This window comes from Myripristis murdjan, chromosome 14, assembly GCF_902150065.1.
Source record: "Myripristis murdjan chromosome 14, fMyrMur1.1, whole genome shotgun sequence".
Taxonomy (NCBI): domain Eukaryota; kingdom Metazoa; phylum Chordata; class Actinopteri; order Holocentriformes; family Holocentridae; genus Myripristis; species Myripristis murdjan.
The window spans coordinates 12,741,044-12,766,684 of record NC_043993.1 but is presented as its reverse complement, the minus strand read 5'-3'; the positions used below and the strand labels follow the sequence as shown (position 1 = coordinate 12,766,684).

The 25,641-nt window shown below is 40.6% G+C and overlaps 1 protein-coding gene across 4 annotated transcripts in view; it reads left to right on the top strand.

Annotated features, from left to right (window-relative positions):
• The window catches only part of smg6 (SMG6 nonsense mediated mRNA decay factor), a 26,895-nt gene extending 1,326 nt beyond the window's left edge, over window positions 1–25,569 (top strand). Inside the window, exons 2-20 of one of the 4 annotated variants that reach the window (XM_030068318.1) lie at window positions 417–2,826; window positions 3,001–3,193; window positions 4,724–4,834; window positions 5,248–5,354; window positions 5,509–5,587; window positions 5,862–5,972; window positions 12,404–12,619; window positions 15,443–15,460; window positions 15,743–15,804; window positions 15,907–16,052; window positions 16,457–16,570; window positions 17,107–17,278; window positions 17,436–17,655; window positions 19,378–19,557; window positions 19,788–19,955; window positions 21,459–21,603; window positions 21,700–21,971; window positions 22,900–22,981; window positions 23,176–25,569. In XM_030068318.1, coding sequence (XP_029924178.1) covers window positions 417–2,826; window positions 3,001–3,193; window positions 4,724–4,834; window positions 5,248–5,354; window positions 5,509–5,587; window positions 5,862–5,972; window positions 12,404–12,619; window positions 15,443–15,460; window positions 15,743–15,804; window positions 15,907–16,052; window positions 16,457–16,570; window positions 17,107–17,278; window positions 17,436–17,655; window positions 19,378–19,557; window positions 19,788–19,955; window positions 21,459–21,603; window positions 21,700–21,971; window positions 22,900–22,981; window positions 23,176–23,306 — 4,937 coding nt within the window. In that variant the 3' untranslated portion in view covers window positions 23,307–25,569. Of the gene's footprint in view, window positions 1–416; window positions 2,827–3,000; window positions 3,194–4,723; window positions 4,835–5,247; window positions 5,355–5,508; window positions 5,588–5,861; window positions 5,973–12,403; window positions 12,620–15,442; window positions 15,461–15,742; window positions 15,805–15,906; window positions 16,053–16,456; window positions 16,580–17,106; window positions 17,279–17,435; window positions 17,656–19,377; window positions 19,558–19,787; window positions 19,956–21,458; window positions 21,604–21,699; window positions 21,972–22,899; window positions 22,982–23,175 lie in introns of all 4 variants that reach the window. The other 3 variants (XM_030068317.1, XM_030068320.1, XM_030068319.1) reach the window with 3 other exon arrangements.
• The last annotated feature ends 72 nt before the right edge of the window (window positions 25,570–25,641 follow it).

The window sequence follows — 25,641 nt, the reverse complement described above, 5'->3', positions numbered from 1 at the left end:
CCATTTTATTCAGATATCATGAGGTAAAAGGACACCCTTGAAAATACCAGTTTTTCCCTCACCAAACCTTGGACTTTGGAGTAATATTTAGTCCCCATGTTGATAGCCTATCCCCTTATGAACAGACTAGCATAAAATGCTTGGTACCAACAGATTCTGTAGGTTGTCTAGTTTCATATGATACTTGATAAGTGATAAGTGAATCAATTTTTTTCCTACACCTAGTGTGCATGTTGACTCTTTCTTTGGGGAAATATTTTGTCCTTTTAATAAGCTTTCATTGTTGTTCTTTCTCTTAATTTCTGTTTTGTTTTGTTTTGTTTTGTTTTTTTTCAGTGACTTGATGACTAACATTTCATTTTTGTCTTTCACTTTAAACATCAAATTTTTTCTCTGCCATTTTTCCATCTTGGCAGAGGGGCAACAGGACTGTCATAGACACCGGCAGCAGAGGAAGCGTGAAGCAAAACGTCCTGATCTGCAGCGCTATCAGCCGATGGCCGGACATGGGCACCGTCACCATGACAGCGAGGAGGTAGAAAATGCTACACTTGCTCATGGTGGAAGCACCATTTCCCTGGCCTCGAATTCAGATGAGCACACTCCATCATCGCGGTGTGATAACAACACTGGTAAAGTTTCAGAGAGACAAGGATGCACAGATGGTGGGATGGACAGAGAGGATCAAGACAGAGTCAGAGGTGATGGCATTAACAGCCAGAACTGCCAAAAGGGAAAAGCAGAAGAAGGTCAAGAAAAACAATATGTTGAAAATGACAGAGAACACCAGGAGCCTTCTGGGGTTCTTAAGCTGACTCGGAAAACACGAAAACCAGACCAAGAGTTCTATCAACCTGGGAGCAGGAGGGGCATCCAGGGGAAGGAATGTGGAGCAGGTAAAGAGCAAGATAAACCTCCCTGTAAGAGACATGAGCAAGAATCCCAGAGGAAGATGGAGGAAAGGGAGGGAAATAAAAATTCATCCATAGTGAAGCAGGGAGAGAAAGAGAGAGAGGCAAAAGGAAATGAGGAAAAAGTTAAATCAGATAAAGTTTTTGAGAAAAACAGAAAGCAGGGAAGGAGAAATTTGGAAAATACTCCATTACCCTCTGAGGCCGGAGTGGAGAAACTCTCCAGTAAAATAAAAAAGCTGAGTGTGAAAGAAGATGTAACCGTACGTGGTGTTGGGAAAGAGGGTGAAGAGGAGGGTGGCAAGAAATGGAAAGCAACTGATGAGGGAAAGCAAGGAGGTGGAGGAATAAAAGTAGAAGGAGAAAAGACAGAGAAGAAGCGGGAAAGGGGAAACCGCAGGAGAAGAGGAGGGGAGAAGGAAAAGGAGGTGAATCAAGACTCTAGAAGAGGAAGAGCCGAAGGAGGTGGAGGAGGGAAGAGTGACCGGGGCACTGCTGAGAAAGAAAGAGAAAGGAGAGCGCCGGAATCAGATAGAGAGAAACCACTGGCTAAGACAGGAGACAACACACAGCAAAGCAAAGGAAGAGAGAAGCACAGAGTAAGAGAGAGCCGGAGAGAGAACAATAACAACAACCAGCCCCGAGATGCAGATAAAAATGCTGAGACAGACAGAAATAGAGAGAGGGCAGTAGAGGGAATTGAGAGGAACAAATCAAATGCAAACATCACAACTCCGACCTCAAAACGCTACTCCAAATCAGACATTCGACACTCGCGAAACCGCACATACAGCAGTAGTTCAGCCAGCAGTGTGACCAGCTTGGATGGTCCTGGCCTGGGGACGGATGGGGAGAGAGGCAAGTGGCCTTGTTTGGAGTCCAGGCAAAGGGAAAAGACAGTGGGGAGGGCTCATGGAGGACGAGGGAGTCAGTTACATAGCTTGACTACCAATGGAGAGTCATCTACAGAATCACTGGAAGGGAGTGAGATGAGTGATGTTGTAGAGGACATGAGGAGAGATGAAGAAGATGACCAAAGCACAGAGAGGCAGAGGGAAGAAAGGAACAAACAGAGAGGACACAAAGGTGGAGGACGGGGAATCCTGCGGTTGTCTGTAGAAAAACAGTCAAGTACCTCCTCAGCACCTGGAGAGGATGCTAAGCATCGGAAGCAGGGCTTGGGTTCTCGTGGTAGAGGTAGAGGTATCTTGGTGCTTCCGGCCCACACCGACCTCTCTAATTCACCAGAGCTTGGGCCGAGGCTTCTATTTGGTGGAGTTAGGGGGGGAGCAGCTGGCAGGGGGAGGGGAGGTAGGGGAGGCGGAGTGAGACGACTCTGGGATCCAAACAACCCTGACCAGAAACCCGCTCTCACCCGCATGCAGTCCTCACAGCATTCACCTCTTCAACAGCCCATGTACCTGCAGACAGGCGGTGGATATGGACAACTTCACTTTTTAGACACAGATGATGAGATTGCTGGAAGTCCTCCTGTCCACCAGGGTGAGCACTTCTCAACCCAGCAGCAACATGCTGCCGCCATGGCCTACTACAAGTTTCAAAACTCTGACAACCCCTACTGCTATGCCATGCCTACCAGCAACCCGCATAACCCCAGTGCCACTACGAACCAGCGTTATCCATTTCCTTATCATATGGGACCCTACCAAATGGCTCCCTCTAATGGCATGTACCCGGGTGCTGGTATGACACAGTTCTGTGGGGCTTACAGAGGAACAGGCTACCCTCAGCCGGGGACAGGAGGCAGTTTGACCCCGGAAGAGATGGAGCAACAGGCCAGAGGGGAGCTGGGGAGGCTGCTGAGGGCTGCAGATGCACAGGAGCTCCAGCTCAGTAATCTACTCTCCAGAGACAGACTGAGTGCTGATGGACTGGATCGCATGGCCCAGCTCAGGTGAGGAATGAGAGAAAAGGCCTAGGAGGGGGTGAGTAGGGTGAGGAAACTTGATGAAGGAAGAGATGGACAGGTTGAAGTCAAAAGTAATTTTCAATAGCTCTCTTTTATCTTATTCAACATCTGTAGGACTATTGAAAAATCACTGTCATGTTATCCCTTTATGTGTTTCAGAGCGGACCTTTTGACACTGTATGAACAGGTCATCTTGACAGATATTGAGTTCTCAGACTCTCAGAACTTAGACCAAGCCCTTTGGAAGAACGTCTTCTACCAAGTCATAGAGCGCTTCCGCCAGCTACTCAAAGACCCAAACAATGACAACACCCCACGCATCAGGAACATGTTGCTCATACTGCTTGATGAGGTAAAGAACGGGTGGGCAACTAAGATGGTGACTACATTTCACCAAACAATGAGGGAATCATACGAGTGGCAGATTGAAGGAGTGTGTATGCTTCTATGCGAAACACATTATTAAGCCCATATAAAATACGAAGAAAAAAGAAAGTGATAATTTATTCATCATTACAGGAAAAATATATTTTTACTTTCCTTAAAGCAACACTTCCAATATTGTTTTATTCAGGTTTTAGGAGAACATACCACCAGAATCTATACCAAGCCCATGGGTACTCTTATGCTGTAGTTTTTCATTTGGATGGGGGTACAGTAAATGACAAGGGGATTTAACTTTTAGGAATCAATAATTACAATATCTGCATGAGGATAAATTATGTATGACTATACATTTTCTAAGGATTATTGGGGAAAATAAGAAATCCTGGAAATATCTGACAGCTTTAACTTTTTTGTGGCAGTTGGCGGTCAAAGTTACCTCATAAGCAATATACAATTTAAATAACAATACAGCTGGTGTAATAGGTAAGTCAGTTCACTGAGTGCATTTGATCATCTTCTTCATTTGACAGACCCTTAAAGTTCAAATGACAAATGCGCGGTTGAAGTTCATAAAATATTATGGGTATGTGAGCTAGGGTTGTCACGATACCAGAAATTCAGTAGTCAATACCAGTGAAGTTCCGTGATGACAATCACGGAATACCTATTTTGATACCATGGTAAAAAAAAAAGAAAAGAAAAAATCCCATTTATTTCAACATATACTCCTTTATTAAAATCTGTTGAACATTCAAGTATTCAAGGCTTCAAGTGTTCAAAACAAAAAGAAGTCAGCTGTGCTCGAATAACAACTTTTTACGTTGCACAGAATTTCAATTGCAGTATCCAGCAGAGGCATGACAAAAATATGGAAATAATAAGTAGACTTATGCATAATTAGAAAAAGAAACAACTATTTAACGGGAAACTTCAGTGGCACCATTTGCATATTTTGTTTTGTGAATTTATTACTATCCCCCAAGCATCTGCCTTTAATGCAAAATCCTTCCATAGACAACTCTTGCTGTTTCTATTGGCCAAGCCGAGGCTGAGCTGCCGCTCGATCTTTCATGTGTATTTGTCTCTTCTTCGAGGCACACTTGAATAAGCGTAAATCATATGTATACTGCCCCCATGAGTTCAGGAAGAATATGTTACAGCCTGCTGAATGCTGAATCTAAATAAATACTAAATCTAAATACATCCGCTATATATGGTGCCATATTAAAACGGGTACCGTACTTTTGCATTAATGGTGTCAGCTTGGTACTGAAGTACCGGTTCTCGTGATATCCCTATTGTGAGCAGAGGTTACTGATACTGTGCACAAACACGTATTGACCAAAAAGCCGAACTCAAACACAAAAGGCAGCCTAGAGTATCAACATGCATATGTGCCAACATCCATGATGGCTAATTTTGAGTGGTTAAATTACATTTCTTTCTTGCTTGACTGTAACTTGAGTTGTCTGTTTTCTGTGTCTACGCTTTTCAGGGAGCAATATTCTTTGATGCTCTACTTCACAAGCTACAGTCAGTGTTCCAGTTTAAACTGGAGGACTACATGGACGGCATGGCTATTAGGGCTCGCCCATTACGCAAAACGGTATTTCAGTGTGCTGCATGTGTATGTATGTGTGAAATGTGTGTTCAAAGATTGTAGGTATTGAAAAATCTCCAACTTTGTCATCACTGAAGAGATATTAATTAATTAAACTCCTCTATAATCACTGGTTTTACTAATGACTTGATTAATTATGCTGTGATGCCTAGACAACCTGATTTCTAGCTGAAAATTTCCTGAAAATCTGTTTATCAGTGAGATCAATAATTGCAGTACAAAACTTACTCATCTTAAAACTTGGCTGTTAAGTAAGAGGATGATCTGACTCGTATATTTATAGAAACATTGCTGCTGACAAAATAAACACAACTTAGATGTTCTTTAACAGTATCTGTGAACAAAGTGTGTATGTGTTGAACTTTTTAACATTTTTCTTGTGTTTGTGTGTTGCTCAGGTTAAGTATGCACTCATCAGTGCTCAGCGTTGTATGATTTGTCAGGGAGACATAGCCCGTTACCGAGAACAGGCCAGTGACTCTGCTAACTATGGCAAAGCCCGCAGGTAGGGTATGATTATGAAAGCCTTTAGTGGCAGATTTTCATTTATATCCATTTTATATTTTCTTAGAAAAAAGTTAGCTCCGTAAATGTTTTTCAGATGTCTGCATACTGAGCTCTTTCAGATGACTACTGCATCTGTTCCCTCTTTTCTTTAGCTGGTACCTAAAAGCCGTGCAGATTGCCCCTAAAAATGGGCGACCATATAATCAGTTGGCCCTGCTGGCAGTCTATACAGTAAGTGCCTTTTGGGTTAAGGGTCTGAAGATGACTGTGTTATTTAGTTGAGGAAATTTGGAGCAAGTATTATTGGATTGTGGGGTTTAGGTTGCCAGGTGTACACTACACGCATACATTTTTTTGTACCTGTGATTGAATTTTCCCTTGCATGTCCTGGTATGCTGCAAAAAAACATGAGTAATTTCCTGTTCTCACTTGCCCTCAGTTTGCTTCTATTCATAATTTATCTCCACCTCTCCCCTTACTCCCTCCCTGCCTTTCTCATTTTCAGAAGCGGAAGTTGGATGCAGTGTATTATTATATGCGCAGCTTGGCGGCCTCCAACCCCATCCTGACTGCAAAGGAGAGCCTGATGAGTCTGTTTGAGGAAACTAAACGCAAGGTGAGACACAAATATTTGCGTCATTGAGGAAGACATTGGTCAGAGACATAATAAGCAAAGAAGCAGCTAGATGATAAGACAAGTTCTTTCTAGTTACACATCTAATTTCTAGGGCTGTACCTGAGTCACCCAAGTCTACTGAGAGTCAGCCTTTCAATGTGATGAATCAAATTTTAGCCCATCCGTCTCCAACGGTGCACAGTATCCATTTTGCTGCTTCCATCAGCATTCGATAGCGGTCCTCAATTTTGCACCACCAGCTCAGTGGGTGGCATCAAGTTTTGTTTGGTACTGAAAGTATGTCTTAATTTTGCACTGACAGAGTGGCCTCAGCACTGTCCTCAACTGCGCATCTACTAGTTCTAACAAAATATAAAATCTTAATATTTTTCCATTCCCTTTTGCAATGTATTCCCAGTGTGTTTTTAGGAGAATGTGTTTTGTTTTATTGTAATATTGCAGTAACAAAAAAAAAAAAAAACTGGGGAGGTCAGTGATTTGACTCATCGACTTTTAGAGGGTAACCCTAGTAATTTCCAGTGACAGTCGACCAGTACTCTAGCAGCTTTTTCACTTCAGTTGTTTTGTTTAAAGTTTTTCAAGCATTTCTAGTATTTGTGCTATCATATGCGTGCCAATATCCATATGTGGGGTTTGTTATTGCAAAAAAGATGCTAATTAGGTACCGGTTTCTGGTTGGTTAGACTTGAAATCCCAGCAAGCTCCTGTACTAACCCTACAGCTACGAATATTTAATTCTGCATCTAATATTTCTTTTAATTCATTCACAGATTTATTATGCATTTCCTTTATCATCCGTAATGACCTTATCTAGCAGGAGCATAGTGGTTCGTGTTTTTACATTTTGTAGATTCCAATCATGGAATTCACGGAATCATGGAAGACAGATCCCTGATGGTTTGAGATGCCTCAAGTTGTAGGGTGTGTAGAAGCGCCAGAGTTTTAGGCCAGCATCTTTAGGCAAAGCTGAAAATGACTCTGAAGCAGGGAAATTATTTACATCAGTCCTAGATCCTTACCCATAAACAGGCGCTAAGCGATCTCAGAAATTATTAACAGTCATGAAACTAACCTGTGCTTCCTGGAGATTTTTGTACCGCTAATCATATAAACCAATGCAAGATGCCACCACTTCACCACTTTTGTCTCTCTGAATTAGGGCTGAGAAAAAGATTATTTTTTAAACGACTGATGTAGCGATTATTTTTTCGATTAATCGATTAATCTAACGATTAATTTTTTGATTACCTAAACCCACGGTTCTCAAAGTGGGGTCCGCGGACCCCCAGGGGTCAGCAAGGGGGTCAGCGAAAAAATTCACGGAAATGTATTTTTTTATTGTTGTTAATTTTTTTAAAACGTTTTTTGGGGGAGGGGTGTTAAACTGTGAAATAAACACTGTGTTCGTTTTTATGTGTCTCCCATGATTGATTTGGGGAGCTTACTTATGTGATTACACATCAGGCAATCTGGTATGACACCTCACAGCCGCTCGCACGGCTTAACAAATAACAGCAACAACAAACACTCAAGGCGCCTCTGTCTGTCAGTGTCTAGTCAATGCTTCTGGTACAGAAAGGGTTAACAGTCAGCCTCCGCCTCTAACCTAATATCGCTCATCGGTCGGCTCTGCCGTTTCTTGCTAATGTGTGATTGGCCGTCCCCGCTATCACTCCATGTGGTTGTAAAAATCGCCGGAGGACGAGCACAGCGGAGTTTGTTTGGCTGGTTGGCCAGCAGCTACGCACACGGACTGTTTTCTTCACTGTTTATTTCGTCAGGTGGCAGTTAGAACAATAGTTCAGCATGCTTCTTTGACATGAGAGCTTTTATCAGGCACACTGGCCTGTTGTCTCTAGGGAAGCAGGAATTATCCATTTTTACTAACCACGATTTAAAATGTCAAGCTTATAGAACTGTAGAGCCTCAACAACAGAGATTTTTTTTTTTTTTTTTTCAAATAAGAGCAAGGCAATGGACGCTAATCTGTTTGTATTTAGGTATTTAGTGTTAAACATTTATTTTATTTATGTTTCTGTACGGTGTTGTTGATGTACAGTATGATGTACAGTTGCACTAAAGACAAGAACTCAGTTAAATTGCCTGCTTGTCTTTCTTTAGTTGCCTTTAACTGACAACATTACAGAATTATTAAATACTTGTAGTCAGTATAGATATTCAGATATGCAGTATAAACATTAATGTCAATCCCTTACTAATTTTTATTTTTTCTGATTATGATCGTTTGCTTGTTTATTTGATCAGCTCTACATGACGTGAAATTGCAGTCATAAATGCAAAAAACATCAACTTTCAGGGCGCCGCTTTGCAGCGCTTTTATGTCCCCACCAATGTCAAAATCAAACCTATGCCCTTGGATGAGGCTATGCGCTAATGCTGCTAATCAACTAGCTAAGAGTACAAATGTGGTTATAAGTATTATGCTTATCGGTGTTGCAAGTGTTAAGGGGTCCCCGGAAAATTTTGACCCCTCCAGGGGGTCCGTGGGCCAAAAAAGTTTGAGAACCCCTGACCTAAACAATTATTTTTTCAATTAGCAATTATTTTCCCATTATTTTATTAATATCCTCCTGAGACCCGAGGAAAAAATGTGTCTTCCAATTGAACTTTTTTTGTGATTTCTTGTCTATTTAGAGTTAAAACAACAACTCACAATTTAGAATTTCACAAAAATATTTTTATTTTAGATTTTACGTCCACTGTAGTGGATTTTACTGTAAAAAATAGATAATTATAAATTTAAATAAAAAAACAATCAAATAACCACAGATAATCAATTACAGACAATCAGTGCCATTAACAAGAAAATATCTAATTTTCATAAGTAAAAACCAATAGCTAAACAATATTTGACTTCCTGTTTCGTGTGTTTTTCTGCAGCTGCCATTTTGGCTCAATAGAAAGTGGGTGTTCCCCTCATCCCACCTTATCACATAAGATATCATTGGAAAGGCCTGGGTGTCCTCTGTACAGTACACCAGGACTTGATAGGGTAACTCAAATGAGTAAAAGGATATAGACGATCAATTGATGTCCTCTACAGAGGACATAATTGAATAGGCTGGGTTTCAGGAGGATATAGAAATTTACACATGCTATTTTATGTATATCAATAAAAAAAAACATTAATTTCTTAACATTTCAAATTTTATCTGACTTTTTTTCTAATACAACCCTTGCTCTTAAAATCTCCAAATTCCAAAGTAAAATTCAAGAAAAATTAAGTAGTGCATAATAATGCATTCCCATACTTTAAGGGGATTTCATATAGTGCGCGGTTTGGCGCGGACAGACGCAGAGCAGCGTGCACATGTGTGCAGAGTAGGGCGTAGTGCAGAAAAAAAGAAAAAAATCTCGCCTATTGTGGAAAGCAAAAGCATCATATATCTCTGCCAGTTTTTAAACACACCTGGTATTCCCAAATTGTTGGATATCTCTCTCCATTATTGGGCTTTTTAATGAGATCACGGTAGGAAAGTAGTCTGGTGTCCCACAGCTCTTCGCACAGAGACAGCCACAGTGATGCGTTCCTCCATTGTTGTTTTGCCGTTCTGCCAAAATCTGCCAGATTTTTTTCAGATTCCACTATTCTCACCTATTGGATGCACCGAGGTGACATCACAGGGCGCTGCGCCCAAGTTAAAAAATTTTCAACTTGGGTGGCACCAGCCTTGCACTGCGTTTCGCTCAGCTCAGCGCAAACCGGTGCCCCACAAACGAGTACGTGATTTCCTTGATTGTTCAAGATCTGAGGAGTCACGGGAGTCACTCACGCTGCTGTTGCTACACGCTGCAGCCATTTTTTGTGTTTTGGGTGGACATGCATTTTTTGCATCAGCGTATTTACGCATCGCCCCAGCCCTACTCTGAATATAGCTCTGCCCACTCCTCTACTAAAACCAGTGCTCTTCCCCTCCCACTTCACCCCTTTGGCTCTTGAACTTCATTCAAACTGTCTCTGAAACCATGCATTCTGGAGATAAACATACCAATTTCAGATCATCTGCACAAGTACCTTTGTCGCTGCATCAGAAAAAGGTCAGTCAAAACAGCTGTGTACTTGTAAGTGTGCAGCTTTACCACATTTTCAAATTGGAGGTCAAAGTCAAAATAATCCCAAGTAATCCAACAAGACAGATTTGAGAGTGAAGTGTGTCCCTCATTTCCACCCAAAACTCACATTTTTTCATCTTAACTTTGAATTTTGTACAAGCAATCTAACGTGAACCCAGAAACAAGACCAGGGTTTTCCCTGGCCAATTTTAGGTCTTAGGCGGTGGGGCGGTGGGGCGCACGTCTAGGCGGTGCGCCTAAGAAATTATAAGTCAGGGAAAACTCTGCAAGACTGTGGGTACGTATGAGTCTGAGCTTTCAGTAGTGGTCAGTAACCAGTTTTAAAGCACCAGTGTAAAATTCTCTCAATCCAAAACTGGCCTTCAACTGTGGATTTTGGCAGTTTCCTCGCCTGCAGTTCAATAATACTGACTGGTTTTGGTGACCCATGACATTTACTCTAGTGCCCCCACCAGGCCAAATTCTCAAGCTATGAACATGATAACTTTGGTAGTGGTACATGCATGGCATGTTTTTGAAAAGAAAAATGTCTGAAATTACAAATGCCTTCATGGTAGCAATGTCTGTTGAAGAGTAACCAAACATTACATAGGTTCATTACCTCAGTGACTCTCCATCATATTAGTGGTGTCAAGTATTGAGAAGAGTACTAGTAACTATTATCTGTATTATCTGTATTAATAAGTAGTATCGATAATAGTATCAGTATGGGTAAACTAAGTATACCCAATCCTTTTCATGCATCTACATGTAAACTGTTCTCTGCCCAAAATAAATAAGATAAATCTCAAGCTGTAGCCTAGTAGTGAAATTAGCCCATTTGTTATGTCATTAGCAGCTACATGAGGGCAGTCGCAGCTGTGGTTGGAAGTACAAACCTAAAAAAATGAGCCCTTACATGTGTTAGCAGTAATGTCAGGGAACACATCAAAGTAATTATTTGTTGGAACCTGAGAGGTTTAATACAAGTATGTTATCAAATGTTTTTTGACTGGAGAGTATATTCAGCGGCTTTAAATATACGTACTACAGTTTTGTTGTCAGTGGCTTGGCTGAGGTGATGCACTCTCCTCTCCTTCAGCAACAAACATTAAAGTATACTTGAGCAAGACCAATAAACCCCAGCTGTTCATGTGATCATGCTCAGTGCTCCACTGTAATGATAACCAATTTTGCAGTTAACAATGCGCTATGCCATTACACCTGTATAAATAATAGTTGCATGATAACTTCACTGATTTTATTCCAGGCGCTAGCTTTTGTTAGTTAGGAGTGTAATGGGCTGATAGGGGCCAAAATCTTTTTGAATTAGAGTATTAAAAAACTATTTGCTGCTTACCAAGCTTACAAGCTCCAATCTAATCTATTAGGTCAGTTACAGCCTCAGAGGAACAACCATGAGGAGGGCTTGTTTCTGACACAAACAATCTCAGCCTTTCTTAATAAGTGTCAGAAAATGCCATTCATTTTGTAAAGACAATTTTATCATATGACAAAGTACACTGCAAAGCCTTTTTTGTGTCAATAGTGTAATAACTCACAGTGTAGTAACTTCTAGTTGATCATGACATTATCCACTGTGTCTCCCCACTCTTGGCACAGATGTTTTTTTTTCTTATTAGGCTGGCAGTAGTCATTCATGTAAATGGTGTAAGTGTATTGGTGGAGGTGAACAAGTTGAACAGTTGCCCAAAACTTAAGCTTGTTCTCATTTCTAAAAGGAAGCCTATGAAAACTAAGGGGAGAGTACAAAGACATTTTTGAACAACCATAAAATGAACAAACACTTATCATTTTACTTCACTATCTTTTAGAAGCTGTATTTCAGCAATAAACATTTATCTAAACATCTCTTGCTCTCTCACTAACTATTTCAGCTTCCACCTTTGTTTCCTTGTTGTGCTGTGGTCAGGTGAGGTTAACTTTATCAATAATACACCAATTAAAATTGTTTCAGTACCTATCAAGTCCTTATACTCCCTGCTAACAAAAAATGGTTGTCTTTCCCCATATACAATAGATGAACTTGTTAGATTTTTGAGCACTTTTCTGCATAAATTTGCACAGTAATGAGGAAAAAACTATTTTTGAAACTGCTATAACTCCTTAAAGATAGGAAGTTCATATTAATAATGTTCTATATGACGACTAGTATAGTGACAAAAAAATTGGTTGATTCATATTAATTAGCATAGCTTATTATGTTTATCATGCAGATTTTGCTGGGATGTTAAGCAGCTACGTTCCGGTTGACAAACTCTTTTTTCTTGTTTACAAACTTTCTTTCATCTTGTTTAAAAATTGTCTTCCTGCAGGCTGACCAGCTGGAGCGAAGGAGGAGGCAGGAGTCTGAGGGAGGCTCCAGGGGTCCAGCAGTAAGAGGAAGAGGAAGAGGGGAGGACGGGGCACGGGTGGAGATTTGGATTCGCCCCAGTGGACAGGCGACAACCCCTTCTTCACACAGAGGAGGCAGTGAGTCCAGCAGGGACTCTGAACAAGATGGGGAGCTATGCAGTCTCAGCGCCAGCGATGTGAGATCACACACGCATACAGTATATAGAGTGTTCTTCTTGTGGTTCATATGCTAAGTGTCATTAAGGCTGTGATCACATAGAATGGGCTTTTGAATAGAGCTGTGTTGAAAAGATCGATCCTCCGATTTTGAATCGATCTTCATCTAAATTCCCATGGATCGATCTGTGCGCCGAAAGATCGATCTTTTAATATATATATATAAATGCTGTTTTTGTGTGGAATATGAACGTATGTCTAGGGAAAATTACATGGAGGGAAGCAAATCTGGGTGGCACAACCGCTCCAGTGGTTTCACCTGCACCTGCACCACCAAGAAAAACATTCCAACACCTGCACCGGCACCGCACGAGTCCAAAACGCAGAGAAACTCTCCAGGCTACCGCAGCGCACTGACATAGATTGCGTACAAAGTGAAGAGTTCCCACTCTGTGCTATTTTCACTGGCTAACAGCAGCACACTGGCTTAGCTTGTCTATTCAGAGAAGAGGTATCACTTCGGCTTATTTTTCAAACCATGTTATCACATGCATACTGCAGCTCATTCATTGGTAGCTGAATTGTTAGCTCTGTTTGATAAGTAATTTACATTTTTAAAACAAATAATAATTTAACATATTGTTAAATTATTTGACTCACGCTTACTGGTAACCATCTACTCCTGCAAGATCATTTATTATGTTCTACAACTCATAAACATACACTAACACAACATACCAAGTCTGGGCAACAAAAGGTGGTCCTAGCCTTTTTTACCAGTCTTACAGCCATTTTAATTATCAATACCTATATTAATCTGTTGTCAAATGACACAATATAATAATAGTATTAATGTCTTGCATAACTAGACAGGCATGTAACTCAGTAACAGCTCAAAATGCTTTTTAATAAAACTAACCAAATCAATATCGGATCGAATCGGATCGGCAATATCAGATCGAATTGAATCGAATCGGATCGAATCGTGATAATCGATTCTGAATCTTGTGAATCGGAATCGAATCGATTCTTGAAATCTGAAACGATACCCAGCACTACTTTTGAATGTGCATTTGAGTTTTTTCAGTCATTTTAATGGTTTGATTGCTGCAAGCATGCAGTGTGTGACTTTGCATTCTGGGCTCAAATGTCTGAACATTGTTCATTACACTATACGTTAGACCACAAGTTAAACTGTATGCTTGGTGTGGAATGGACTCCTCGTCCTTGTCTTCTAGACCAAACAACGTTATCTCTAACTCTAACAACAGTATCCCCTTTTTATTTCAGGTTAGCTAAGACAGTAACATGATATCCAGAATAACATGAAACTCCTTGTGTCCTTTGAACTCTTGCTCTCCTTGTTAATAGCAATGGCAATAGCTCTGCCTTGTCTTTGGCAGGAGAAAAACTCATACTGTGTGATCCCAGCCTAATGGACGCACTCTAAACTTCTGGTCTGTCTGTGTGTTTAATTGCACATGTTTGATCATGTGCAGTCTCTGAAAAGGTTTCAAGGAACTCTAAGAAACACTCAGAGGAGTAGCACACATGACCTTGAGTTAACATCTCCCACACAGTTTTGTAGAGTTACCCTTTTCTTTTTGCTCTTTTATTATTTAGCATTTCCTCAGCTTTCATTTCTTCTATTATTTTCAAGGATCTGTTTTGTTTTGGGTTTTTTTTTGCTCCCTTTTATATTTTGTTGTTGTCCCCTTTATGTCTTTTTTCCCCCTCTGCTTCGATGATTCACCATGTCCTTTCAGTTGCTCTGCCTTTTTCCTACTTGAGCATGTGTCTAACCATACATGGATTTCATTGGATGCAAACTATTCAAGTGTGCCTCCACATTGAAAAAAAAACACTATCAGATGTAAGCATGTGCTTCCTGAATTTAAGAACATAGCAGTAAATACCAGTAAATAAACAAAACAAAACTTGAGCATGTGTCTAACCATACATGGATTTCATTGGATGCAAACTATTCAAGTGTGCCTCCACATTGAAAAAAAACACTATCAGATGTAAGCATGTGCTTCCTGAATTTAAGAACATAGCAGTAAATACCAGTAAATAAACAAAACAAAACATGATACAAACAACATAAGTAATAAAAATGCATGAATATCCATTCCTGAGTTGATAATGCAAGTTTCTCTTAATGCAGGTTTCTCTTTATCTTGTTACTCACATGTTTCTCTGTTTTAAGTGATAGCTCTGTGGCTCACCCTTCTTACCGGGCAAGACACTGTGATTCATGCTTACCCATAATCATGGTTTGTCCATGGAAATATGCTCATAATGTACCTCCTGTATAAATGAGAAACACTGTCCCAGTGTTGGCTATTAGTGATTAGTCGTGTTTTTATATGTGTATGTGTAAGTAGCCTAACTTTTAACTGTTTGCATCAGCTATTCTGAAAGCTCTTATAGGTGTCCTTGTGACAAAATCAGTGCAGTCTCAGAGCTCTCAGACTTATTTATTCAGTACTGAGCCTTACAGAGTAAACTGCTTACTGCTTTCAGGAGTTTGATTTTTTTTTTTTTTTTTTTCTCAGGATTTCAGGTTTTTCAGGCACAAATCTTATAGTGAAAGCTCACTATTTTCCTTTAATTAACGATTCAGTTTATTTCCCATAATGTTTGCTTGAAATGCATTAAATCTAACCAGCTGTTTGACTCATTAACACTTCCAGTGAATACATTAGTAAAATGAAGTGTAGAAGCTTTGTGTCACCTGCTTTCTCTCTCTCTCTCTCTCTCTCTCTCTCTCTCTCTCTCTCTCTTTTTAACAAATCCATCTGTTTTGTCTCTCTCCAATGCACTCTCTCTCCGTCCATCAGTTGTCATTGCATCCTGATGTAAGTGGCTGTTTGGTGGCATCTGTAGTTGTATCCTCTTGGCCAGCTTCAATACCGTGTAGTCCATTTTCCTCCTACTTATATTGTTATGCCGTACAAATTGCCAGGTGCTTTGAAATTGTGTTTCCACATCCAAATCTTTCCTTGTGCTTTGTCACTGACATTTTGTGGTCATGTTTTGTGGTGTAGGGTTTTTAGCCCAAAAAAAAAAAAGAATTGTTTCCCTAATATTAATCATCCTTTTCTTTCTGTTTCCTCTACTCTTCATTTGTTCCCCTCTAGCTAAATAAGAGGTTCATTCTCAGTTTTCTGCATGCACATGGAAAGCTCTTCACTAAAGTGGGGTGAGTGGTTGTTTCCTGTATTCTAGCTGCTCAGTTCTTGGAGTGAAAGAGTTTCAGGGTAAATGCAGTTTTAAACTGTGTATGTGTGTGGTATTTATACAGTATGGAGACCTTCCCTGCAGTAGCGAGCCGTGTCTTGCAGGAGTTCAGGGCACTACTCCAACACAGCCCCTCCCCTCTGGGCAGCACTCGCATGCTGCAGATAATGACCATCAACATGTTCACCATACACAATGCCCACAGCAGAGGTAACACATGCAGAAAAACACACGCGTCATTGTCATCATGATTAACACAACACATTTTTTTTTTTAAACTTCTGATGTTTCACCCCTACATACACCCCTAAATATGACACAAGCAATTTAAGTAATCATACAAATGCAAGCATATTTATTCTGGGTGTGCTAATAGCACTTTGAGACCATCCCATCTCTTTGTACTCTAGTTTTCTCTTTATTGTGAAAGCTCATGTTTCAGTGTGTTGTATGAGGCCATATGCTCTCTTGTTAGGGCTTATTTTGACTATCCAGATTGAGCACAAGTACAAAATGAATGCAAATACCTGGGCTACACTCATTTAAGTGGTAGTATTGGTACAATCAGGCATAAGTATTGTGGAAGCATTATTTCAGTTCCTTGTTTTTGTCAGATGGGGAGGGAGAGGAGCGCTCTGTCCTGCTGGAGCAGACCACTGCCCTAGGCCTGGCCATGTTCGCATTGCTGGTGCAGCGCTGCACAGAGCTGCTCAGAGAGACGCCTGCAGGTACACACAGTAAGCTTCACACGCATTTTGGCAAGCAGCATTTATTAATGATGTGGCCCTGCACTCATATCCAATCCAGGTACTGTTGATTTAAAGTCAGCTTAAACATGAGGCCAGACAAAAATAATTTCTGGGTTCCGGTTCCCGACCGAGTGTACCATTTAACCCCCGAGTCAGGTTATTTTATTGGCCTCTGTGTAAAAATAAAATAAAAAAATAAAATAAAGGCACTATGCGACCGAGTGTGACCTTGTTGGCATTGGTCAAAAGTTAAGCAGGGCTATAATTCTGATCTGTGTTGCACTCGCCTTATTTGTGATGTTCTCGCGTAACTTCGGAAAATAACTTCATGGAATCACGTGCCACCGACAGCACTGGCTGGAAAGAATGGACTTGGCTTGATTTGGCGGTTTCACTTCAAAAAACCTCTTGTAAAGTACCAAAGTGAAAATGTGGCTATTGATCTTACAAACTTACACAATATTTTTGCTTTTTAGTAGTTTTTTTAGTATCAAAACTTTGGCCTTCTCTCGCAGATCCAGTCCACATGGAAGATGGAGAGGAAGGGGATAAAGAGGAGCTGGAGGGCATGGTGAAGGTCTCTGCCTTCCCATTGGACCTTAAGGAATTGCTTCCAAGCATAAAGGTCTGGTCTGACTGGATGTTGGGACACCCAGACCAGTGGAACCCTCCACCATTCAGTATTGAGTGAGTACATTTACTTGCCATAGGCCCCAATCATGACCTCTGCTGCTGTCCACTGTGCATTCTCGGGTAGCTATACAACCACGCAGACACAAACAAACTATAGGCACTTTTTTAAAAATACTACTCTCTGTCAAACATGGCTGATCTTTGCCCCCAGTTGCAGCCCTGACATTTGGCAGTGCCTGGCTGACCTGTGTAATGTGCTGGCGACTGTGGACCACAAGGAGGCGGTGCTGTACAAAGCAGACACAGATGAAGGCGAGGGAGACGAGGAGTTGAGTCTGCTGCTCCTTGAGGAGGACAGGCTGCTCGCTGGCTTTGTACCCCTGCTGGCTGCACCATTAGAGCCCTGCTACATAGACAGACACACTGACATGGTAAGAGGACAGTCAACATGTTTGTTTGTTTGTTTCATTTGGATCTGTTTTTATTTGGATCTCTCTTTTCTTCAAAGAGTTCCTAACATTAAAACAACATTTAATAATGCATCTTGCTAAAAGATAGAGCATATGAAACACAATAACACAAAAGTGCATCATAACGCAGCCAAAGCTACACAAATATTTTTCTCCCATTAATCTATCTATCTGTTTGCGTAAATTGTGTAATCGACTACAACTTGACGGTATGTTGTATGTGTTGACGTATTTACGTCACCGACATAATCGATTAAGTCGATTAATCAGGACAGCCCTACTTCTAATAGTTTTCTTAAATGATTCTTTTTAGGGATGCACCGATCCACTTTTTTCGCTTCTGAAAAAAGTGGATCGGTGCAGATACCGATAACTGAGGTTTAGTATCAGCCGATACCGATCCGATACAGATACAGAAAAACAACACTGAATTACCCAACAAACGGTATGTCTCAATGTGTAGAAAAGACTGGGATCATTCTTTTGTGCAAGGCATCATCAGACTGACTTAAACATTTTTTTCTTTTTTTTTTTTTTTTAAACAAATAAACAGATATAACAGTTCTGAATTACTTATTTATTTAATAACTATGCACCAGTACAGCAATCTTAAATAAACCAATAGCTTCACAAGCTTGGTCAAACATGTAAAAAATATAACAAAACCTCTACTGGTTCAGTCAGTGCAATTTGGAATATAACACCCAATGTAAAATAAATAATAAAGGAGCTGAAATTGAGAAAAAAACAACAACAACAACAGCTTCACTAGCTTGGTTGGTAGACATTCAAAATAAACAGCAATCAGCTCTTTACAGTGGATTGGTGCAAATAGGAATTAAACATCCATTACAAAAGCAGCTGAATAAAACAATAAGTTGACTAAGCTTGGTAAAAAAAAAAAAATAATAATAATAATCAGAGGTAGTCCCAACTTGTCATGTTTTTTCACACACATAGCCTACCACTCAGTGTCAGTGACCTGCTCCAGCAGATTTCTCAAGCTTCTCAAGCTCAGGCTCAAGCATCACTAGCAGGTTCTTGCTTAGGAAAGCAAGCATTTCTGCTCTCTCGGCTGTGAGTCTGTGGTTAATTAGCAGCCGGAATCCCTCGTCTCCAACAACCACCGCGGTTATCCATCCATAACAATGAAGTTCAGTATCCTCTCAGTGATTTTTGTTGCCTGCACACTATTAGGTGGAAAATTTTCTCCTCTTTCATTCATCTCCTTCCAAGTTAGCTGCTTCATACGGCCTTTCTTTTTGTTTATTCAGTTCAACGAACTCAGCGTGCTCTATAGCAGCGGCCCCCAACCCCCGGTCCGCGGCCCAGTACCGCTCCGCAAGAAATTCCGTGAGACATTCCATACCGGGCCATATGGAATGGGAATGGGCCGTATCGGGTCCATTGTCACCGATACCCGATCTAGAATTTTCTTTAATATCGGGACCGATACCGATACAAATATCGGATCGGTGCATCCCTAATTCTTTTGCTAGGACCCTCACTGGATAAAGCATTTACAACAGCTCTGTTTCTTAAACATGCCACTACTGTTGGAATACTGTCACAGAACTAATGGACCTGGTTTCTCTTGCATTCTCTGTCCCCCAAATCTTCATCCACACACACACACACACACACACACACACACACACACATACACAAATTTTCTTTCCTCAGGCTATAGCAGCAGATTGTAAGAGGGTGAGAGTGCTGAAGTACTTCCTGGAGGCTTTGTGTGGACAGGAAGAGCCTCTGTTGGCCTTCAAAGGAGGAAAATACATCTCCATGGCAACCTCTCCTCCACCCAGCCACTCCATAGATGGAAGAAGCAGACAGGATTCTCAGACAGATAAAGAGGTGAGACTGTCTTTCTCTTCTTCTCTGTGTAACCCATCCTACCCTTCACTTAACTCCTTTCATTCCTTTTCATCTTTCCCAGCACTTCTCTCTACCCAGCTTTCAGCAACACAAAATGATGTAAATGCTAAAATTAAACCATTGCAATTCAGCAGAGCCTGCGGAATTAAAAGCAGCAGAAGCAAAATTGTTGGCAATGTGTCTCAGCTCCATCTGTGTGTGATTGGCAGGGTGATGATGTTATAGTGGAGGCAGAGTCCTCTCTCTCCGCATCAGAGGGAGAGGTGGACGGTGAGGAGGAAGTGGACAGTGAGAATCATATCAAAGAGCTGAGGGCACGACGCCACGCACTTGCCAACAAACTGGCCCAGCAACAGCGCCGCAGAGACAAAATACAGGTAAGACAGCTATTATACATACATATCAGGGTTCCAGCACATAACCACTTATATTTATGTCTACCCTCACTTGATGTATGCAAAATTAATTCAAAGACATCTGTTATGTCCCAATCTAGATGGCTCCCTCAAGTACAAATCACACATGTCTGAGCTAACACACATAGGGAATGGCTTCCATTGTTGAAAATGGAGAGAGACGGAGAGAGAGAGAGAGACAGGCAGATTAGCTGGTGTTTAAATCTTGCATGTGACCAATCACTAGACAGCAATCCCCTTTTCTGATTCGATCAGTCATCTAAATCAGGGCTTGAAATCTCCCATTCAGCACTATCACAAAGATTAGAAAGTGATTAGATGCCATCATGACTTTCAAGAGCTTGGTGCCCTCTCTGCTGGTTTTCAGTTAATTTTTATAATAATTCAGGTGTACAGATTGACATTGATAAGTGTTCATTTTCAATCCTAAAATGGTCAACAGAATTGAGATTTTTTTGTTTGTTTGTTTGTTTTTTATTTGTTTGTTTGTTTTTATATTGGTTGACACACTATGTACATTGTGAACAGATATACACCACATCTGGATTTTTTGAAAAGCTGTGAAGAATTAAAAATTGCAACTGAACCAAGAAATAAATTCTCGTCCCAGTTGTTTCAGAATTAAGAAAAAACAAACAAGGTTACTAGTCTCTTACTAGTAGTAAGAATTGAACAGTCATAATTCTTACTTTTATTCAGTTTTCTGGCAATAGAGACAGAAAGTGAATGTGGCTAACTTCAGAAAATGAAAATGTAACTTTTGCCCATCAGTGTTATGAAAAAAAGTCCATGTCCTCATTTTGGTCAGCCAGGCCAGCAGTTAATTTCAAGTCAAGTTTGACATTGTTAAGTTTTTATATTTTTGAAAATGACTTAAATACAAGTGAATAATCTAATTAAGTATGACATACATTATTGGGTGAAATGTGAATTAGACATAAACAGCAATAAATGGGTTTAACTCTAAATGACATCCCAATCATGCAGACCTATATTCTTAAATAACAACGTTGAGTGTTTCATTGTTGAAGTTTCTTTTACATGAAGTTACATCCTGGCCTTTCAGAAAGGTGCACCGCCAAAATTATTTTAAACCAGAACAACCCCCAGGGGATAGTGCTGAAACAGTCTGGTGAATGACAAAAGCACTTATTGGTAAAATTTAAAGTAGTTGTAGGCTGTTTTCTTTGGTCATGGCCCTAACTGAGTCTAAAGATAGTAGATATAATTCAAGATGAGGCAGATGTAAACAGTCACAACATGTTGTTTTGGCAAGATTAAATTTCACTACTAAAAATAGATTCCTATTACACACACACCCAGCGTGATTTACTGCTCTTTGTGTGTGTGTGTGTGTGTGTGTGTGTGTGTGTGTTTGTGTGTGTGTTTGTGTGTGTGTGTGTTTGTGTGTGTGTGTTTGTGTGTGTGTTTGTGTTTGTGTGTTTGTGTTTGTGTTTGTACCAGGCGGTGCTGCAGACAGGTGGTGTATTGGAGCTGGAGGTGCGCCCTCTCTTCTTGGTTCCTGACACCAATGGGTTCATTGATCACCTGGATGGGCTGAAGAAACTCCTCCAGTGTGGCACATACATACTAGTGGTTCCACTTATAGGTGAGACTGAGGCAAAGAAAAAGGGTATGTGGTGAAAGGATCTGTACTGTTAATGCTCTGTTGAGAGTGTATACCGATGTGTGTCTTCTCTCCCAGTGATCACAGAGTTGGACGGTTTGGCTAAGGGCCAGGACACCTTTGCTGGAGTAGGTGGAGGACTGCAGTCAAGTGTGTGTGGCAGCAACAATCGTGGCAGCTACAACATTAGCATGGCCCACATACGGGCCGTGCAGGAGAAGGCTCGACTGGCGGTGGCATTCCTGGAGAAAGGGTTTGAGGACAGGGAACCGTGCCTCAGAGCCCTGACCAGCAGAGGAAATCAGCTTGAGTCCATTGCTTTCCGCAGTGAGGACACTTCTGGACAACAGGTGAGCGAAGTAAAGAAACACTCAAAGTGGGGCGCCCCAGTAGCTCAACAGGTAAGAGCATGTACCACTTGTTAAACCTGAGTCCTGATCGCACTGTCCTGGGTTCAAATTGGATCTCAGGCCGTTTGCTGCATGTCGTCACCTCTCTGTCCTGTGACTGTCAAATAAAGCAGAAATGTCAAAAAATAACACTCAAAGTTCTCACTCAGTGATAAGCTTCTTATTTTTACCTCTGCTCTGTCATTGGCCTACTCCTCTCTTTAATGTGTTTTTTGTAACCATTTAGATCAGCTGGGAGTTAGTCAGAGAGTTGTGAGGCACAAATATGTCAGCAGGTACTTTAAATTACAAAGCAAAATGAAAAAAAAAAAAAAACATTTTGTCTGTTGTTAAAGCAACACTTCCTTTGAGTTGAAAATAACAAGGGCCAGTTACAGTTTGGAGAAATTCCAGTGTTCTCGTTGATCATGGCATTTCAGAACAGTCATGGAATTCTGAAGTCTACTCAAGGCAGGGAAAATCAGGAAATTTCATAAATTCTTGTGGCAAATTACAGAATTTTGTCAACCTCAATTTAAAAAATCAGTAACTAGAATATGTAATATGTATACATTTTCCATTGTATTCATGTTTCATGTTGTAAACAGGATAGTAATATTTGATAAGACTTCTGAATCTGAAGTATGTTAAAAATGAAATTTTTACGTTTGAATTTTACATTTGACAGAGTGGGAAACTTGAAAATTGTACATTTCAGTTATATTCACAGTAATGACTTTGTTGTTCTTGTGGTTGTTTGATCATTTTTCTGCCGTACAATATGTCTATTACAATTGCCAATATCACATATTTTATAGTACAGAGAATTTTGTAGGGTGATCTCTTCCTCTGTATTGGATTTGATTTCCTGTCTTCTGTTCATCCTCAGGGCAACAATGATGATGTGATTCTGTCCTGTTGTCTCCACTACTGCAAAGACAAGGCAAAGGACTTCATGCCTGATCACAGAAGTACGTAGCAAATGAGTAGGCTACCCATCCACTCTGTCTCTTAACATGCACACACTCACACAAAAACACAAGCACATACATAGCATATAATGTCAAGCAAGTGATACCTGTCAGAGATTTTGTTAATTTTGAAACACATAAATTTGCTATGGTGAGTTATCTCTAACTCCTTTTGGGCTCCCCTCCACATACAGGTGGGCCAGTGCGGTTGCGGAGGGAGGTCGTTCTCCTTACAGATGACCGTAACCTGCGAGTCAAAGCTTTGACCCGAAATGTTCCAGTCCGAGACATCCCTGCTTTCCTCAGCTGGGCCAAAGTAGGCTGAAGCAGGCTAGGCTGAAATACAGGGAACTCAACTGCTGAAACCTGCTCGCCACTCAGCCAGGAGAGGAGAAGACACACTTAAGCAGAGGACGAAGGAAAAATGGAGAGAGGGAAGAACATAGAAAGGGAGGGAGGAACCACCTCTTGTTCAGTACAAGCAAAATTAAAGTGAGATCAGAGTGGCTTCAATGAGATTTTCCCCCTCTCATGATACAGTGACGTGTGTATGTGTGTTAAGATCAGAAAGCTTTCCCCACAGAGAGAGGGAGACTTCTTAAGTCTCAGGAAGGCTGGACTGGTGGAGAGGAAAGAAGAGATAAGAATAAAGTGTTATGATTTGCCAGATGTCTGGTCCAGCCATGTGCCTCTGCACCCAGTTAGTGTGTGTTTACTACACCAGCAGGATTCAAATTTGAGACTATGATAGAGTGAGCTAGAGAAGAGGGACAGTGTGAACGGCCATGAACTGAAGGCAGCTGCAATGAGGGCCACAGTTGGCATTTCCACATCTCTCTGAGGGCTCAGCCTGTTAGCCTGCTTCAGCCTTCATAGCTGAGAGAAAGGCAGGTGGAGAGAAACCAAGCTAGAGGGTCTGTGTCAGCAGGGTGAAGAGGGGCTGCATGCAGTGAGGGATACAAAAAACCCACATGCAGCCTTAACCACCTCAAGGGACTGTGAAGTGTTCCTGCTAACCCAGCAAGTGTTTTAAGCTCATTTTCTAACTTGAGTTGTTCTTCCAGCTTGATGTAGACCTTGATTTTTTCCCCCCCTTGAGTTATCTCTAAGTCTGAGTATTACAAACAAAATGTAAAAAATACCTTTCTTATGATTTATCTCTGTTGGTTTGTGTTGCTTTTGAGCTCATACATGTAAAAAGTTGTGTTTCCTTGCTCAAGGAGATGTTTTTTTCTTTTTCCCAATATGTGAACAACTAGTCATGAAGACCAGACATACATTAAATTTGGCCAGATCTGGGGGGAAAAGTGTTTGCTACTAATTATTCTCATGTCTTTCAGGTTACACAGCATATTATATGGGTGAAGATGAGTGCATCATAACAGTTTTGAGTGAGGTTGTCAATCCCAAAAATAAACCAACTTTAAATTGACCCACTTGTCTAACCCACTATGTAGTCTTTATTATCCTATGTGACAAATTCCAGCCATCAAGCTACTAAAGACAGAATAATTTCCCAAATATGCAAATGCCATTTGACCCAGGTCTGATTTTGAAAGTCACATTATTGGAATCAAATATGAACCATCAAAGTGACTTTGGAGACAGGCTAGAGTACAATTTGGAGACAAGTTCGCTGTATTTTGTATTCATAACAGTAACATCCATTTGGTCACATGTCAGTCCTTTTCAGTTCATCAGACGAGGAATTTGCTTTTTTATTTATCATGTAATGACCAATGTTACCATTGTAGCTGTTTTCACACTCCAGTCATCTTTTCATTTAGAGTGCACACTGGTATATTCACTTTACTTTAGTTAAACTAAATAAAGGAAAGAAATATGGATGCAACCAGCATTATTCACCTCTTGGACTAAATGACAGCTGAACCATGACTGTGAATGAGTGAGAGAGAAAGAATGAGCATGTATAGCGGCATGTGTATGTGCACGTGATAGTATGTGTATATGCTTTCTCTGTGGCACTGTGTGCCAGGTGATGCTTAAAACAGAAATTATTCTTCGTGTCTTACTGATGTGTATTAGAGTTTCAGATGCTGAATATAGATGCCATCTATGCCAGTGTCCTCTGTTTTGCATCATTCACCAGACTAATCATAATTTGATTGCACTTCTGTGAAATGAAGCACATCTGTAGAACTGGTTACCCTGCTTACTATATAACATGCTCTTCTAGTTAGGCCCCCACTTGTGCCCTTGTGCTAAGACATTTGACTGTTGCCTCAGTAGTTTCTTATGTTATTTTATAAAAAATGTTTTATGTTGAGTAAGTGTCTTTATCTGAATCATCCAATGTAGATTTCTTTGTGACTTGTTGGTTGTTCTGTTGATGAACTCCTGTGTTCTGGTTGTTATTGTCCTGTTCAGTGTAAGCTACTATGTTAAGTGGTGCAACTGCAGTGTTTTTAAAATCAGTTTATTGTGGAATCAAAAGCAGCATCTACAACCTCACAACAACTTACTGCTAATGACTTTTTAAATATCTTTCTTTGACAAGGTGAATTAAAAATGCTTTGAATGCACTGTTGTCTTTTTTTTTTTTTTTTAAGTAAATGAGGATGGATATCTAGCTGTTAAAAAATGGACAGACCAGATGATGGCCTAAACTTACAGTTTGTAGTGATAAATAAATTTACAGT